We start from the raw sequence: 18,104 nt of genomic DNA, 5'->3' as shown, positions 1-18,104 counted from the left end.
CAGTCCTCACGGGGCGGACCTGAAGAACCTGTATGACAAGACAACCAATCTGACCCCAGATAACGAAAGCCGAAATATATATATATGTCAATGTTTCCTTGTGTATACTGTATCTTGTAAATACCAATAAAAACATTATTAAAAAAAAAAAAGACCACTCTCAATTGATCATTCACTTGGACCTCTCCAACCCCTATTCTGCAGCCACACTTAGTACCTGCATGCATGAAGTCCAAGCTTCTCCAGAGATACTAATATGCAGGAATGATATTGCATGGTGGCACAATTTGCTCTGGTCAGAGACATTGGAGATGCCCACTCGACCCACTAAGATGTTTAAATCCTAACGAGAACTATTAGATGATAACCGATGTGGGTTACGTCCAGGCTTTATGAAGAAAACCATAGTACATAATGGAAAGTTCTATACGTTTATACATTTCACTGTTATTGGGTAATATGTTTTATGCACTTTGCTTTTTATATTTATTTTAGCTTGTACTATTCAAGATTTTACTTGAATTAGCTACTTTCTGTACTATTATTGTTGATGGTTATGGGAGCACCCACAGGTTCTTTAGATGAACCCTTGTGCCAGGCTAGATACTTGATATGGAAATTTTGAAGATAGTTCCAGTCACCGGCACAAGGTTTGGCCCCTTAAAGTCTGGACCAGCATTGCGAGATATTGACAGAAGTGACGTGTCTGGTATATATATTGTGCACGCCACTTCCACACAGAATTTTCTCAGACCCAAAGAGACACCGGGTATCTGAGAACAAAATAAAAACACAGATAACCCATTAAAACAGCGAAATCACTCAAAGGATGACACGTGGATGGATCATAAAGATTCTTCAAATCCACCCGAAAGTAGGTTAGCAAAGGTAAATCATTTTCCCAATGGATTCTGACTCCAGCAGATTCCCTAGATAATCGCTTCCAAAGCAGTTTGAAGATAGTGGCTCAGGGGTCCCATACATACAGAAGGAAGGATGCGGAATCTTCCTACCAAATTGAGAGCATTGCTGCTCTTTGGATACTGTACAATAGTGTTTGGCAAACAAATGCTATGGATGACCATATTGTCGCATTACTGCTGTGCTGCTTGTAGAATGGGCCCTGAAGCATTCTGATTTGCCTGTTAACATATAACAGTGGGCTACTGTCAGAGATCCGCCTAGATCTGGTGTATCTTCTGACACTGTCGAATCCAGCCCTCCTCGTCCTTGAAACCTCAAAATTTCGGATCTATTGCCCAAAATCCTAGGCAAATATGGATATCCCGGGTAAAAGGGCCTGGGGTCTTTAGTGAGTATTTAGGAGTGGCTGTTTAGGGTTTTTGCAGTGCCATCTCTTTCTTCTGATTTACTCATATCATAGTATGTCTGACCTTAAGGAATGATTTCTGCTTGGGATGGACAATCTGATAGTTGCTAAGTGCTTATTTAGCTCTACAGGAAAGCATCAGATGTGCTCCACAAGTAACCAGTCGAACAAACCTTTGAAAGTATTGAACATACTGATCTGTTTTCCTTTCATCCACCCAGCTAGACTCCTTGTAGTACCATACAACCATGTCTAGGTCATTTTGAATCTCTTCAGACACTAAACTGTGGTCACCGTGAAACTCCCTAAAATTGTCTATTTCATCTTCTCAAAAACCTCCTTGTCTCCTTCAAGTTGCATGTTTGTTTCGATGCAAAATGCTGAGTGTGTCTGCAGCCTGCTTACCAACCTTTATCATCTGCATCCTGGATGCAAACTCAAACCAAATCAACCAAGCCAATAAAGCCATTCCTGTTGCATAATTGCTTTCTAGTTTCTTAGAGAGTCTGAATAAACAGCTGCCACTGGGTAATCTTCCTAGGGATTAACTTGACTGATTTTCATTAAACTGTTTTGACTTGAATGTCACGAGCTCTGAATTTTTATTATTTGGCCCATCTGCCACTCTCTCATTGCAAGTAGGCCTGGGTGAACTTTTGTTTTGTGCATTAGAAATCTTGTAAAATTGATCGGTTTCGCTTTGCATGTATTTCATATGATTTTACAGGCACAAGATTTTGCATCCTTTTCTCTTGCGGGTCACTGGTTCAAGCAGAAATGCTTGCTAGGACAGTGAAATTCTCCTCCATTCAACCTCTTGCCGGTATCTCATATGACATTTGAATGCAAGGTTTGCCTTGAGTTAGCCTGGGTGTAGTTCGCAAAGTAGCGCTACGCGAAGTGCACTTCGCACTACGCGAGCTACGTGTAGCACTACGCGAACTGCGTATTGCGCTGTTCGCGATGATTGCACAGTGCCGGATGCTTGTCCGCACTGTGCAATCATTGAAAATGGCATCTTGCACAGTGCAAGCTGTTTTTTACTGCCGCTCGAGTATTTTACTCGAGCAGCAGCTTTCTCAACGTGGACTGGTAGTTTCTCATTGCGAGCGGTCGCGAGCATACGCGACCACTTGCAATGAGAATCCTGACCTCCCGCGTTGGGAATCTCGCCGGGAGGTTGATTTTCCACGCTCAGGATCGGCAACTTGATGTTGCTGATCACGAATGAGAAAAAAGTCTCGCCGGAATGTCATTTTGCTTGCTCGCGGTCGCCAACTTGACGTTGAGGACCGCGAGCAAGCAAAAAATGGCCGCTGCACTACGCTACGCGTGTTTGCACTGTGCTACGTGCAATTCGCGATGTGCGAAGTAGCGCAAACTTTGAAAACTATGCGAGCAAAGCGTAGTGCTTTGCCCAGGGTTAGCCTTGAGTTCAATTTTCATGCGAGTTATCAGCCAATGTGTAATTTCATGCAGTTTTTGTTAGGGAAAAAAAAGATTTTCCATAATTGTTTTCTCTCCACCATTCCATAACTGAGCCTGACCGAGTACATCTTTTAGTAGGTTGGCCATTTTTGTTCAATGTTAAGTAGGCAGAATCTTTGGGGGAGAGTTTGTTGCTGTTTTTCAAACATGAAAACAAAAAAGGCACAGGCTTTTGGGGGGGAGGTGAGGGCATGGGGGTATATGTTTCTAACACCAAGCAGGACATATCAAATGGTTTCTTATATGGACCTGCAAGATGATGTTATCTACTCATGGTATTCGTTGAAGATCATGTCCATGATGCCGGCCCACTATTGGGGACCTCAGTACCAGAGCTGTATATTACTCAGGCTGGCATCTCAATCTTTAGTTATCACATTTGTACCACACATTAAAAATGAACATTCCTACTATGGAGGACTTCATGGACATTACACTGGTATTTCGAAGACCTCACCACATGCAGCACAGTTAAAACGTTGTTTTCCTAAGTCTGATAGACTTCCTCAAACCATGGTGTATACATTGAGCCAAGAAAGGGCTGTTATTCTGATGACTTTATTGCAGAGAAGCCCTGAGCGCCCCTCCTGCCAACCACACTTTAGGGAAATACTGTCAAGTATGTGGATCAGGCACCTTGGTGGTTTCTTGGGGTAGAGCCCACCAGGTGATAAGCAAGGTGTTAGATCTTTTGAGATTTTAAATTGAACAATATGCAGGATTGGACAGCTGCAACATACAGCTTTTTCCTCAGTATCCTATTGTTTCTGTAGATCTCTGCTTCTCAGATATTTGTTTTGATTGTCTGAAATTGATGTCTGTTGCTCTGGGTTTTTTCTAGTTCTAATTGACCTGATTCTTGTGCCCCAGCTTATTGCTGTGTTCATATCATCCGCTGCCAGTCATGCAGTATATACTCCCATAGTTACAAAATATCTTGTGAAAAGAACTAGATTCTTGGTGATGCTAGCCCTAGACTTCTGCAATATTGTCTATTATATAGTCTATACCGGCTTCCCTTAAAACACCAATAGGCTTCTAAGACTCTAGACCCAGTTAGCCAGGCAGCAAACACCTGACCATGTGAAAGCAGCAGTAAAAGCATCCCAGAGGACTCTGGTGACGTCAAGGATCAGTATTAGATCACCCAATGAACTTTACAGTACCATAGTAATGGAGGGAGGGTCTCAGAAGCGCCTTAAACCTGATATTTGGAGATGAATATTATGACCTTCTCTACATGAAATTGCTGAAAATTGAGTTATTTAAAGTGCCTTTTGATTGAGGCTGTGCTAAAAGTAGCCTAGCATCTGACAAGAAGCAGATAGAGGTGTTGCCTTGAGCTTTATAGAACTACCAAAATAATGATAATTAAGGGGTTTAGGATCCCCAGGTCTGTATGTCTGTTGGTTTGTCTCAGGCCTGTGGTCAGCAGTTGCCCTGCCCACCTCAGTAACCTAAAACTCCACTTCCAGTTTCTATCTGCCACCATATGGATTGGGTCTAAAATCAGTGTCTATCATCATTGAAAACAAACCCTGAGGCGAACTTCTCACAACCTGGAGGTAGGGCTGGCCGTGGGAGGGCTCAGAATCCGTGGATATGTGGCCTCAGCCGGCTCTCGATGACCCTTTGAGAATTATTAGGGGGTTCTCTGCTGCTTCACATTCATTCCATTCTTTAAGGGAACTCAAGGTGACCCTATGGGTTGGGGGCATGATCTCCCCATCAAACCGGCCCTGTGTGACTAACACATCTGCTAGGGTTGTCAGCTTTTTAAAAACAATGTAATGTAATGTAACTGGACATTTGTAGAGCGCTGCTGTCACTCCAAGGAGCTTCATGGCACTATACAGGCATTGGCAAAGCCAATAGGCCTCGTCGTTGACTTTTCCAGCAGTTTTAGCCATGTAGTATAGCGTTCTTGGTGCTACACAGCATGGCTAAAAAAGAGGAAACCATTTCACTTTGTAGGTGCACATACCAAGCATGGGTGTGCCTACAAAATGATACAGCAGTTTTTTCTTTTTGTTTACCTACCTGAGTTGGATCAGTAACCAAAAGGGGAAAAAAAAGTACTTCTAGGGGGTGGGGAGAAGCAACATGGAGGGTAGGTTTGGAATAACAGTGGGTGGGATGGGGAAAACCAGGATGGGGAGGCAGAAGCAACTCGGGGACACGGGTGTGGTGGAAAGTAACATTGAGGGCGTGGGGAAGGAAGGAAATGGAGAGAGTAACATGGACCTGTGGAAGGCAAAGTAAATGTATGAAAGACGGCAGAATTTGGAGGAGGGGGAACACCTGGGTGAGAAAGCAATATCCGAGGGAGGAGTACTTGGGCAGAGAAAAACACAATCACACCGGTGGGTGGAAGTACATAAAGGAGACAGCTGGAAAACTTGTACTCTTGTGGTGTACTTAAACAAAAAGAAAAACAAGTAGCGCCTGAAAAGTGAGCAGTGATGGGTCCATTCTCCACAGAAGAGGCAAACGGATGAAGAGGAAGTATGGCTCATACAAGCTAATGGATAAGAAGCAAACAAATGAGATAAACAATGAGGCCAACCAATGGTAAGCGATTACAACCTCCAAACTCACTGTAAGCTGACAAAACGTCTTGCAACGGAAAGCGCATGCGCTTCCTAGTAAGCAAGACCTAAAAAATAAACACTAGCTGTTTGTTTATGCTTTGATGTTCTGAAAAAGCCCAAATCTGGTAGGTGAAAAAGAACTTGTGTAAGGTTGACAGCATTCTTTCGAAACATTGTAACTGCTCCAATATTCGTTCTGAAAAAACTTTTTTAACAGATTTCTTTATGCGTTTTGCTGTTTTTGGTTTGTGTTTTAGATGGATAAAAATAGGGGATCATCTTTTCTGAATTGCCATTACTGCCTAGACTTAAAAATGCTGGCCAAACAATATACAGGTGGCAACCCTACCCTGCTCAAACCAAGCTATCCAGTGTTAGGGAAATATGTTTTAGGACTGATGCGTCCAAATGTTTAGGCAGTGTGAGAGCTCAGTTCAAACTCACATCAAGAGCTCTTTGTGCCATAGCCTGACATTCAGATATTGACAAGTGCCACACAGAAATCCAAGTGTCAAGTATTGTTTTCTCTCTCACACTTTTCTTTCTGTTTTTGTTTCTAGTTCCTCATTTCCGGCAGCATAACGGTGGCTGTGGAGACCAAGGATATCTCCTGGCTGGTAAATGCTTTCTTCTTGTGATATTGCAGTCTATCCCTTTGCTGTCTTCATAGTGCTTAAGTTGGATTGTGTAAACTGCAGTACTACTTTTCTTTGGTTTGCACTAATTTCCATTGAAGCGCTATTTTGCATCTTTGTTCTTGAAATAGTATGCGGACTTGCTCTGTTTCCTATTTTGCTTGTCCGGTCCTCTTTAGAGACTGAAAAAATAAAATAATAGAAACCACAAAGACTAATATTTGTGGAGGCAAACAGTTTTAAGCACATCAAAAAGAAATGGGGCAAAACGCACCACCTCAAATCTGTAGTGAAAATGTGGGCAAAGGGAGATGCAATATGAATTATGGGATTTCATTTCCTTGTTTCTGACTCTCAGTATGAGCTGTTTTGGTACTAATGTCCTAGCTTCTTGCCAGCCTTGGCCTGTGCATTCTGGTACTGGTAGTCCTGGCTTTGTTTCTGTAGTCCTATCTATAGCATTCAATTAAATGGCAACTGATTGAGCATGCCAATATATCGGGGACCACATTAGCCCAACTTTTCAGCACTGCAATCCAATTTTGTTTTTGCCGCCCAGTGCATGAATGCCATTTGCACTAGGAGTGGGCACAACTTGCGTATTTTTGATTAGCATAATTACGCAAAATTACTGGAAAATTAAGCGAAATTACGTTTAATTACACAAGATGCATCTCACACTGGAGAAAGTGCCCAAACGATTCGTTCGGGTAAAAATTCTGCTTGAAAAGTAATTTTGAGTTGATTTCCAGTTGATTGCATTCAAAACACTGAAACTTGAATGTGGGTATGTAGTTTTGTGCTTAAAGATGACCCGAACAGTCCTTTTGGATAAAATATCTATCTGAAAAGTTGTTGCTCATGTTAAAGCAACTGTAGCTCACATTCAGTGCAGTTCACGTCAGATTTGTACTTTTACGCTAACAAATTCTTCTAATGGTCCGCTCGGGTGAAAAAAATCTACCTGAAATGCTACTTGCATTAAAAATTGCCTGAACATCTCATGTTAAAATTTGCCCTTGAAATTATGTGATGAGTAATTGTGTAATCTCAGTAATTTCACATACTTTTAGAGCAAAATTACTGAAATTACACCAATTACTCCGGCATAAGAAACATTTCGCCCAGGCCTAATTTTCACCCACCGACCTGTGCAAAAAACAAAACTGTTTCTGCTCTCTTTGATCTATGAAAATATTGTTGTTTCACTGGTTGGCAGGCCAAATGTAATTTTTGCACATAACTGTTGACTATTGCTTACTTACACTGCCTGTCCAGAGTGGATGAAGGAAACATGTTGCAAAGTCCAACCTGGAAGAGTCTCCAGGAAAGATAAGATTTCCCATGAGTATTCTCTGGCCTTTTGAGTTTTGAATCACTAATACTACCTTGATTAATCATATTCTGATTAACTGTGTTTCAGGTAAAAGCAAGCGTTGCTGCCAACCTTCTAGGACTCGTTGTGGCTGTGGTGGCCTTGATAATCCATACTGTTGAGATATCTACGATATTCAACTTGGAAGATGAAGCTGGAGAAGACCGGTCATTTGGTTACAGGAAAAATTCTTATGTGAGTATCTGACTTGCACAGCTCTAGCTGTCTTCTGTGTGTGCATCTCAAAACACTCAAAGCAACAGCACTACCACTCTCCTTTGATGTATCCAAATGTTCAACTCACTGCCTATTAGGTAACCCAAGACCATATGCTTCCAGTTGCACTCAACACAAATGCATCTACCAGGAAACTGAATAGAAGACCACGTACCCTTAACCTTACCTATAAAACCCACAACTCATTAAGGTTGACACTTACCTAAGAGATTCACACTCTTTCACTCTGCTGACTGCTCACTTCCACAAAAACAAACCAGAGTTTAGTCTGCAGTGGAAGCCTCTGAATCATTTGTACACTACTCCTTAAACTACTTTCTGAACTGCACTCAGATTGTGTGCTATATAAATGAAAGGTAGCAATAGCAATACAGTTGCACTGTATTCAAGCCTCTGTTATTATGACTGTTAATACCTTTGGAATAAGGAACCGTCAGTTGCCTCCAGCCAACATGAGTATTACTGCACACCGAGGGAGTCACATAGCATCAACAGTGTAGTGTTGTGTAAGTTGGCAATGACAGCACCATTTTGGCTCCTGATAGATTCCATAGAACTGTGACGGAAGTGTTAGAACGTAGTGAAGTGAATGCAGGTTTAGAATGTTGAGTTTGCGGTTACATGCAGATGAATAAAGAGTCCTCACATCACAGCATTGGGTGAAGGCCCGTGACGCAGTACCCAGGTTGTGCTTACGGAGCCATACATCCATGAAGTGGCACACTGCCAAAGCTCTAGGGCTCCAGGAAAGTGAAGGGCTCCAATAGGGACCCAGAAAGAAGGTGATCCAGAGGCTAGCTTGTTCCAAAGCCTCCGAGATGTTCTAGCATGAACAAGATCGCCAAGTAGCGTCGGAAATAACACTACTTGCCACATCAGTAAGTTCCGCAGATGGATATAATGCCACCGCCTTCCTAAAAACCAACATTACCATTCAATACAGCCGAAAAGCAGAATGTTGGCGATATATGGACTGCTTGGATAGAGACATTTGATGATTTTGTTGATGCACTAGAAGAAACTGATAACAAAAAGATTTTCAAATACATTAAGAATATAGATGGTGAAGATGTCAAAGAAGTCATAAAGAAAATGCTGCAAGCTGACAAAATTGCACAACATCTAAACAAAGAAGCCTTGAATCTCAAGTTAAATCCAAAGCCAAATGTAGATTATGAAAGGCACATTTTCAATCAAGGATGACAAAAAGTTGGTGAAACCATCAACAAATCCGTTGGGAGACTGAATAAGCTCATCAAACATTGTAAGTTCAATTAATGTAATGATGAGAAAGCTATACGTCTCAGTGTTATTGATGATTGACGGATACCTGTCAGATTCATTCAGATGGCGAATGCTGAGAGAAACTCGCAATCCGGAGCGAGTTCTCATGGCTGCCAGAGCTGAGGAGCATGCTGATCGACAAGCTGCTGACATGAAGGACGGAGGTGCCCAGAGTGAGTCAGTCATAAACATGAAAGGTAAGCAAAGCACAAGGTAGAAGGACACAAAGTGATATCTCCATGGAAAAAGTAGTTGTGCTTAAGGTGTGGATTTTCAGTTACACACTAAGGTAAATGTCCCACCAAAGGCTGTGGGAAGGAGAACCATTTTGTAATGGTTCACAAGGTGAAGGAAAAATGGGTGCTTCACAGTGCAAAGACAAAACAGTTGCCCGAATGTTCCAGAATTGATGTTCGACACACGCCCACAAGGCCAAGGAACAACACCAGTTGCAGCAATCGACACAAAGCGAAGTTGATCATCATCTAAATCATCAAAAAGCTCTTCAGTATCAATATCAAGTTCAAGTGAAGAAGATGGTTGTGCAATGTCAATGTTTTCCTCAGAAAAACATGCACATGTTGGACTGACCGCATGTGAAGAAAAGTCGACATGAAGCAGCACAAAAGTCATTCAAACATCGTCCGAAGAATACACTAAAAGTAAACTGTTGCTCAATACCTTTTAATATCGACAGTGGTGCATCGATAGACATTATGCCTGAGGAGAAATACAATGAACTATCTCCATCGCCATGACTTACGCCATCGAAAGTGTAAACAGGGGCTGCGTCGACGCAATTAAAAGTCAAGGTTCATTTGTAGCAATGATGAAGCACAAGAAAACAAAAGTACAAGCACCCATTCATGTACTTAACGGTACGGCATCAACTGCCTATTTACTGAGCTTCAGCATAGCTGTTGATATGGGAATGATAACAGTGAGCTATAAAATGAAGGCTCATCATGAATTAGTAAGTCAGTTCCCTACGTTATTTCATGGGTTAGGAAGGACGTCACGAGGACGTCTGCCTGTTGCTCAAAGATACATACAGATTGCACTTCATTTACAGGAAGCAGTTGAAAAAGAACTTAAATTATTACTTTAACATTATATCTTTGAGCGTTCCGCTGGCCCAACGCCATGGGTTTCTCCCATAGTGGTAGTACCCAAAAATGACAGTGAAGAAGCTGTATGCGTTTGTGTCGACAATCATCAAGCAAACAAGGCAATTGAAAGAGAATGACATCCAAGTCCGCACATTGCCGACATAACACAATTGAATGGTGCAAAGGTCTTCTCTTGCCTTGATTTGAATAAATGATATTATCAGTTGAAACTTGAGGAGAATTTCAGGTATATTACAACCTTGTCTACACACATTGGTCTGTTTCGATATAAAAGACTATGTTTCGGTGTGCAGAGCTTTTTCAAGATGTTATTCAATGTATCATGCAGTCTGTCACTAATGCTTTCAATTATAGTGATGACATATTGGTTTTTGGAGCTACACCGAAGGAGCACGATAAAGCTCTCACACAAGTGTGTTGACTTGTTGAAGTAGGTTTAACTTGGAATACTGAGAAATGTGATGTCCATCTTATGATGGTCTCTAGGCCAAAGTGTAACAAAGCTATTGGGGCGCAGCAGGTTGACCCCTCAACAGATGGCTTAAGATTGAGGTGGAGATCTGTAGCACCAGAACGTCTCCTTCATAAGGTCATGGTGGGAAACTACCCCCTGGTGCAGGCATGCCTCACAAAGACTAATGCCAGTAATGTTGTAGTTTCCTTTGTAGATCTATGCAATGCAATAAAAAAAGAGCTTATAGTTTCCAACTCAGAGCGATCTAACAGTCCACAATGGTTTAACCAGGACTAACTGCAATGGATCGCACACTGCTAGCCCCTCCTCCGGATCGCCCCTAAGGATTCTGGTACGTAAAGTTCATGAGTGGTTCACCTCAGTAGGTGCAAGTGAGTACTTGTTGTTGTGAAGATCTCTAGACCCGAGACATGGCCCGGGTTTCGGGATATCTTTTAACCAGGACTGTTTGTGAGCCAATAAGCAATTGTAATGCACTCTTAAGGCTACACCTAAGAATCCTATAGCTATAGCTGAAGCATGCAAATTCTATAAGCAGGTACTCCAAAAAAGGAATAATTAACTGATGACACAACATTGGGATTCACTCACACTAGCTGCAAATGAGAAAAATGGTAATCTTTTTTGGGCTACAGTCAAACAGATGAAACAGCCAGAATGTATAGACCCAAGGATTGGATGTCATATTTCTAGCCAAGATTGGGAGTTACATTATTCTAAAATATACTATCGGGCTAATTTATCTACTGATACACTGCCAGACCCTGATTTTGGCTTAATCCAACAGAGTACTGGGGGCAAGGCATCCGGCACCGACGGAGTGCCTATAGATTTTTTTAAACATAACCCGACATTTTGGGCTCCATTATTATTAAATGTTTTTAATAGGCTTGCCAGTGCTCCCATTCCAGAATCTTGGTTGATATCGATCAAAGTCCCAATTTTTAAAAAAGGGGACCGTTCTCTGCCCAGTTGTTACAGGCCGATTTCTTTAATAGATACTACTTTAAAAATACTGGGTAGAGTTTTATACAAACGTATCAATGACGGGGCACAAGAAAATGCAATATTGAATCCCAGCCAGTATGGTTTTAGACCTAAAGTGGGCACTATCGAGCAGAGCATCAATCTTTAAATTAATTATAGGCAAATACACAGTGACAAAAAGCTCCCCTATGTACGTAGCATTTATGGACTTGTCAACAGCGTTTGACAGTGTTAATCGTTCTAAGCTATGGGCTATCCTAATCTCTCTTGGCTTAGACGAAGCACTAGTTCACTTTCTAGCATATTTGCACAGAGGGATGAAAGCCAGAGTCAGGATTAATATAAATGGAGAGGTTTCAAAAGATGTTTGTATAATGAGAGGCGTGAGACAAGGCTGTGTTTTAGCTCCCCTTTTATTCATTTTATAAATTAATGACCTCCACAGTTTTTATCTACAATTACAGTCGATGTGCCCTTGATTAGAACTCTGCCGCTACCCGTTCTGCTGCATGCAGATGACGCTGTGTTGATGGCACGCACACCAAGGGCCCTCGGTGAACGGTTTAGTTAAATTCATTGCGTCATTAGATTTGCAGACAAATTTTACCAAATCTTTTATTATGTCCTGCGGCCCCAAGAAGTATAAAACACACTCATTGAAGGCAGGCGAACAAAGACTAGTAAGCACAGGCGCTTTTACTTACTCAGGGCTTCACTTTTAACGACTGTGGCTCTTGGAAAACACGTATAGCTAACAGCGGAAGTAAACTGTCCAGAGCCACAGGCTCCATACTAAGCCTGCCACGCCCTAGGATGGTTAATGTTTTAACTCTCTTACTGCAGATTTATAGATTACAATGCCTGCCGGCGGCGACCTATGTGGCAGAGGTCTGGGGGATAGAGAGTAGTCCCTCAGTACAGATAGCGGAAAACAGATTTTGTAGAAGGGTGTTGAGAGCACCGATCTCTAGTTTTATTTGTCACAACAAGCTAGGCCTCCCTTTTGTTGAGGATTACATCAGTGCCCACCCTTTGCTTTTTTGGCATGCTATTTGGCAAAACACTGAGGGAGCACTAACAAAAGATATCATAAAAGATTACCCTGCATGTGACAATGGGAGGAAAATCCCGTAGTTAAAATATATCGAATCTTGTTTGCGCAAAATTGGCCTTAACCAACTATATGAAAATCCTGAGGGCCCTCACCTTTTTACTAACAACCAGCTGCAGGTGCGCTGGTATAAATGTGTGCAGGAAGAGAGAATAAAAAGGGAGACAGCAAAAACAAGATTATTGGACTACCTTATTAGGAATCAGGGACGAGTTGGCTCACCACACAATTATTTGACTGATAATACGAGTATTGGGAGTGCAGTTTATTGTTTCGCCTTAGAGAAGGCCCCATAAAATATTCATTGAACTTTCCATTAGGCTTCCAAGTCAACCTAGACACCTGTCCTTGTCCCTGTGATGGGAAATCCGAGCAATCGATGCGGCACTTTTTATTCTTTTGTAGTTTTTATCTTGCATACACTAAGTGTTTTCTTCTTCCTTTGATTAAGATCAGTCATTTTAGCAATTGCAGAGAATCTAATGAGGCATTTCTCCAATTAGAAGATGAGGATATTATTAACTGTGTTAAGCTGTTTTTGAAAGTTGCAGTGCGGGCACTAAAATCAATGTCTGCATTGGAAATTTAGTCTGTTCAAGAGTTTGCATTTGCACTTTAAAATCTGCTCTGACATGCGCTGTGCTGATTTTAATAAATTTTTATCACGATTTTATTCTGTACTTTTAGGGCTCAAAGATCTGAACCGAATAAAGAATGTTCGAGGCATATGAGCTGCAGATCTCACACTGAGCATTAGATCGCGACCTAGTGTTGGGCTCGGATGATTGCATGTTGTTGTCGTCTTGGAAGTAGTCACGAAATAGGTGACTCCTCCCTTGGACGATAGTGTGCATGGGCATCGACTCCATCCTTTTTCCGCCACTGGGTTCGGATGCAACTTTTCCGCTCTGGTTCAAAATCTACTTTCTAAGTAGTTTGACGCGTCAAAAACTTACTTAAACTCTTCTAAAAGACTTTCGACATAAAGAACCATCGACTCGATCTCATCAGCTCGATTCCGGTCGTCGACTTGGGCCGTTGGACCTATCCACGCCGTGAGGCCTACAGCTCATGGAAAGGACGCCGTTCATGAAATGCCCCCAGTGTGGAGCAAAATTCCCGCACAGTGACCATCACAAGGTCTGTAATCTGTGCTTATCACCAGAACACGACGAGTCCAGCTTGGTCATCCTTTCGAGATCGAAGGGCCCGTTGACACATCATGCAGAGATCAGCTCCGGAACCAGAGGACATCTTCGATGAGGGCCCAGATGTCCCAGAGGAAGAATCCGAAGACCTCGAAATCGTATCTGGGGCAGACAACTCCGATGACTCCATACCTTCGGGTCAACGCATGAGTACTACTGCCCCTGCCCCAACACCCAAATCAAAGGCAAAGGTCAACATTCCGCCTTCGGGGCCCAGTTGCCCTAAAACTACTTCAGAAGCCCCGCCTTCGAGCTCGGCTCCGAAGAAAATACAAAAGCCTTCCGGTAGCTCGGGCCCGAGCAAACCGTACGTGCCGATACCACCAGCTCCCTCGGCACCGAAACCGAAAGAAGCCCCGGTTCAGAAACCCACTCCGAAACCGTCGACTCGGAAAGACAAATCGGTTCCGTACATAATAAAGCCTGCTTCCAAGCCGACGAACCCAGCTTCGGCTCCAAAGCCAAAATCTTCGGAGCGAAAGCCTACGCCAAAGGACTTTGCCACAACTCCTAAGGCTAAGGACACAGAAAAGAGAAAACCACGCTCAGAACCGAAAAAATTGGCAACGAAAGCTTTTCCTGAAGAAGAGCTTTTTCACCCTGATCCTCGACAGAAAAAGATCCATATTGACCCAAACACAGTACATGTTTCTACTGTGTAAAACAGAAAGAGAAAATTAGATACAGCACCACCACCTCCAGTGCCTGTAAAGAAGAAGAACTCTGCCACATCACCTATGCGCCCTTCTCCTATACCTCACTCCATTCCTCCTCCTCTTCCTTCACCTCCTCAAAATTTTCCTCCTCATTTTTCACCACAACATACACCTCCTCATGATGATATTATGGGGGGAGGGAATGACCCAAATGACCCTTTTAACTACCCAACAGATCCACCTGACTGGGAGTACCCAATCCCACCAGATGTCCCACAGGATGTACCAGATATCCCTGATCCATATACATACCCATCCAAACCTTCTCCTTCAGAAGATAATATTGGGTTTGGACACTTACTCAATAGAGCTGCCATCCATCATGGGGTCACAATGCACTCAGATGAGGCAGAAAAAGATTTTCTACTTGACACTTTTGAGCAATCCCAAAAGTCAGTGCAAATATTACCTATGATCAAAGGGGTCATTAAGCATGCGCCAGAAGGTTTAAGGATCCTGTACGGGCTAGGATTATAAACCTCAGAATAGAAAATAAATACGGCCTGTTCCTGGGGATCCCGCATACATTAAGGGACAGCTACCTTTAGACTCACTAGTCGTTTCCAACGCTAGAAAAAGAGCAAACTCCCAAACATCAGGCGAAGCGCCACCTCCTGATAAAGAGTCAAAGATGATAGATGCTTCAGGCAAAAGAATAGCTGCCCAAGCAAGTAACACATGGCGCATAGCTAATACACAAGCCCTCCTCGCAAGATACGACCGGGCTCATTATGATCAGCTAGAAACACTCTTACAGCATGTGCCTGACCAATATAAAGCACAAGTTAATTACCTTATCCAAGATGGTAAGCTAATTTCTAATGCTTCCATCAAGTGCGCACTTGATGCATCAGACACTGCGTCTAGAGCAATAAACACTAGTGTCCTCCTTAGACGTCATGCATGGCTACGCATCTCAGGCTTTAAGCAAGAGGTGCAAACTACCATATTAAATCAGCAATTTAACCAACAGCAGCTTTTTGGCCCAGCTGTAGACAGCACTTGAAAAGATGAAAAAGGATACTGAGACTGCCAAATCTATGGGAGCTTTACAGTCCACACAAACAAGAGGCTCCTTTTGTCGCACCTTCTATAGAGGAGGCTCCAAACAAGCTGGAGCAGACAATTCAGCTTCCTGTAAAAACAATACACAAACATCCTCCAATAGAGGATATTTTGGAGGAGGCTACAGAGGCAATAACAATAAAGGGAGAGGGCGAGGTAATAACAATCGAACCTCTCCCACCACAAACAGTGACTTCCTTCCGCTCCCCCAACAGCATTCCACTCCATTAGGGGGAGAATAACAAAGTTCCTACCTGTCTGGAATTCCATCACAACAGACAAGTGGGTAAGACAGATTATCCAGTATGGCTACTGCCTAGAACTCACAGCTACTCACATATACCACCCAGACAGCATCCAATGTCTACAGAACATCTTACGCTGCTCAAACAAGAGGTTCTATCATTGCTTCAAAAGGACGCAATAGAAATAGTTCCATTACAACACCAAGGAACAAGGGTTTACTCGCTGTATTTCCTAATACCCAAGAAGGACGGGACATAAAGGCCAATTCTCGACCTCAGGCCCCTCAATCTGTACATACACTCAGATCATTTTCATATGATCACTTTACAACAAGTGCTGCCATTGTTGCAACAAGGCGATTTCCTTACTACACTAGATCTCAAGGACGCCTACTTCCACATTCCCATACATCCTTCTCACTGGAAGTATCTAAGATTTGTACTAGAAGGACAACACTATCAGTTCAAAGTCCTTCCATTCGGGGTCACAACTACACCAAGAGTGTTTACAAAGTGCCTAGCAGTAGTAGCAGCACATCTCAGAAGGCAACACATCCATGTCTTCCCATACCTAGACGATTGGCTCATAAAAGCCTAGTCATTCAATCAGTGATTCAAACATTGCACGACTTGGGGTTCACAATCAACTACTCCAAGTCGCATCTCAGCCCTCTCATGTACATCAATACCTAGGGGCTACAATAAACACCTCTACAGCTCTAGCTTATCCCAGTCCAGCCAGGAAACAGAGCATTCAAACCTTAGTCACAAGGTTTCAAGACCAACACTCTCTCCTAGCCAGAGTGTTCATGCAACTAATAGGCATGATAGCATCTTGCATTTTTATTGTACCATATGCAAGACTGCAGATGCGCCCATTGCAGGAATGTCTAGCACATCAGTGGAACCAGGCTCAAAGACAACTTACAGACCTGGTGTTGGTAGACAGCCGCACACATCGCTCTCTGCAGTGGTGGAACACCAAAAACGTGTCCAGACGGTGGCAGTTCCTAGAGCCTGTCCCACAGATAGTACTTACAACAGACGCATCTCTGACAGGATGGGGAGCCCATCTCCTACACCATACAACTCAGGGAAGATGGACCACTCAACAAAAAGTGCTCTACATCAATCACCTAGAGCTGCTAGCAATATTCCTAGCACTCCAGTCCTTCCAAGTACATGTACAGAACAAAGCCGTCTTTATCCGTACAGACATGACAGCCATGTACTACATTCAAAAACAAGGAGGCACACATTCTCTGCAACTGTCCCAGCTTACACAAAACATTTGGAGATGGGCCATTCCAAAAAACATATATCTGCTAGCAGAACACCTTCCAGGGGTTCACAATTGGATTGCCAATCAGTTAAGTCAACAGACACAACCGATTCACGAATGGGAACTACATCCGCAGGTTCTTCTACCATTCTTTCACAAGTGGGGTCACCCAGACATAGATCTGTTCGCCACACGCGAAAACACAAAATGCCCAACCTTCGCCGCCAGGTTTCCACACCCGCTGTCCAAGGGCAATGCAATTTGGATGAACTAGTCAGGCAGATTTGCGTACGCTTTTCCGCCACTCCCACTAATACCACTAGTAGTGCACAAGCTAAGACAACAGTCTCTGAAAATGATCTTAGTAGCTCCCACATAGGCACGCCAACCATGGTTCACAACACTGCTGGAACTCTCTCTAGTTCCACACCAAAGACTGTGTCTGACACCATCCATGCTAACGCAGAACCATGGAGACATCAGACATCCAGATCCAAGTCAACTGAATCTGGTGATCTGGCTCCTAAAGTCTAACGGCCAGATTCATGAAACAAAAATCGGCTCGCCAAGGGCCAGATTCGCAGAATCTGGCACTTTGCGAGCGCAATTTTTGCATTTGGGATTCATCATCCCAAATGCAAAAATCGCTATTACAGAATTCGCATTTTAGCGAGGAATTGCATTTAAGGAATCTCTATTTGAGATTCCTTAAATGCAATTCATTAACCAATTTTAAATTGCGAATTCGCAATATTTGGCCGCTATTTACCACGAAGTCAGACTTTGTGGTAAATAGCGAAAAAAATAGAAAAAAGCACTTTAGTGCATTATTCTCTGTTGCATGTTACACACACACATGTCCTTTGGACATGTGTGTGCGCAACACCTGTGTAATGTTGCATTTCAGGGGAGCTACAGGGTGTCCTTTGGACACCCCTGGCACCC

The 18,104-nt window shown here is 42.9% G+C and overlaps 1 protein-coding gene across 3 annotated transcripts in view; it reads left to right on the top strand.

Moving 5' to 3' along the window:
• LOC144790226 (membrane-spanning 4-domains subfamily A member 12-like) overlaps positions 1-18,104 on the top strand; it is a 122,094-nt gene that overhangs the window by 65,579 nt on the left and 38,411 nt on the right. For all 3 annotated transcript variants that reach the window (XM_078665358.1, XM_078665356.1, XM_078665357.1), the window contains 2 exons: positions 5,970-6,026; positions 7,468-7,614. In XM_078665358.1, coding sequence (XP_078521484.1) covers positions 5,970-6,026; positions 7,468-7,614 — 204 coding nt within the window. The remainder of the gene's footprint in view (positions 1-5,969; positions 6,027-7,467; positions 7,615-18,104) is intronic.

The sequence above is a fragment of the Lissotriton helveticus genome, chromosome 1_1 (assembly GCF_964261635.1).
Source record: "Lissotriton helveticus chromosome 1_1, aLisHel1.1, whole genome shotgun sequence".
In the NCBI taxonomy this organism is placed as follows: Eukaryota; Metazoa; Chordata; class Amphibia; order Caudata; family Salamandridae; genus Lissotriton; species Lissotriton helveticus.
The sequence above is the reverse complement of the archived record's forward strand: the minus strand, read 5'-3'. Positions and strand labels throughout refer to the sequence as shown.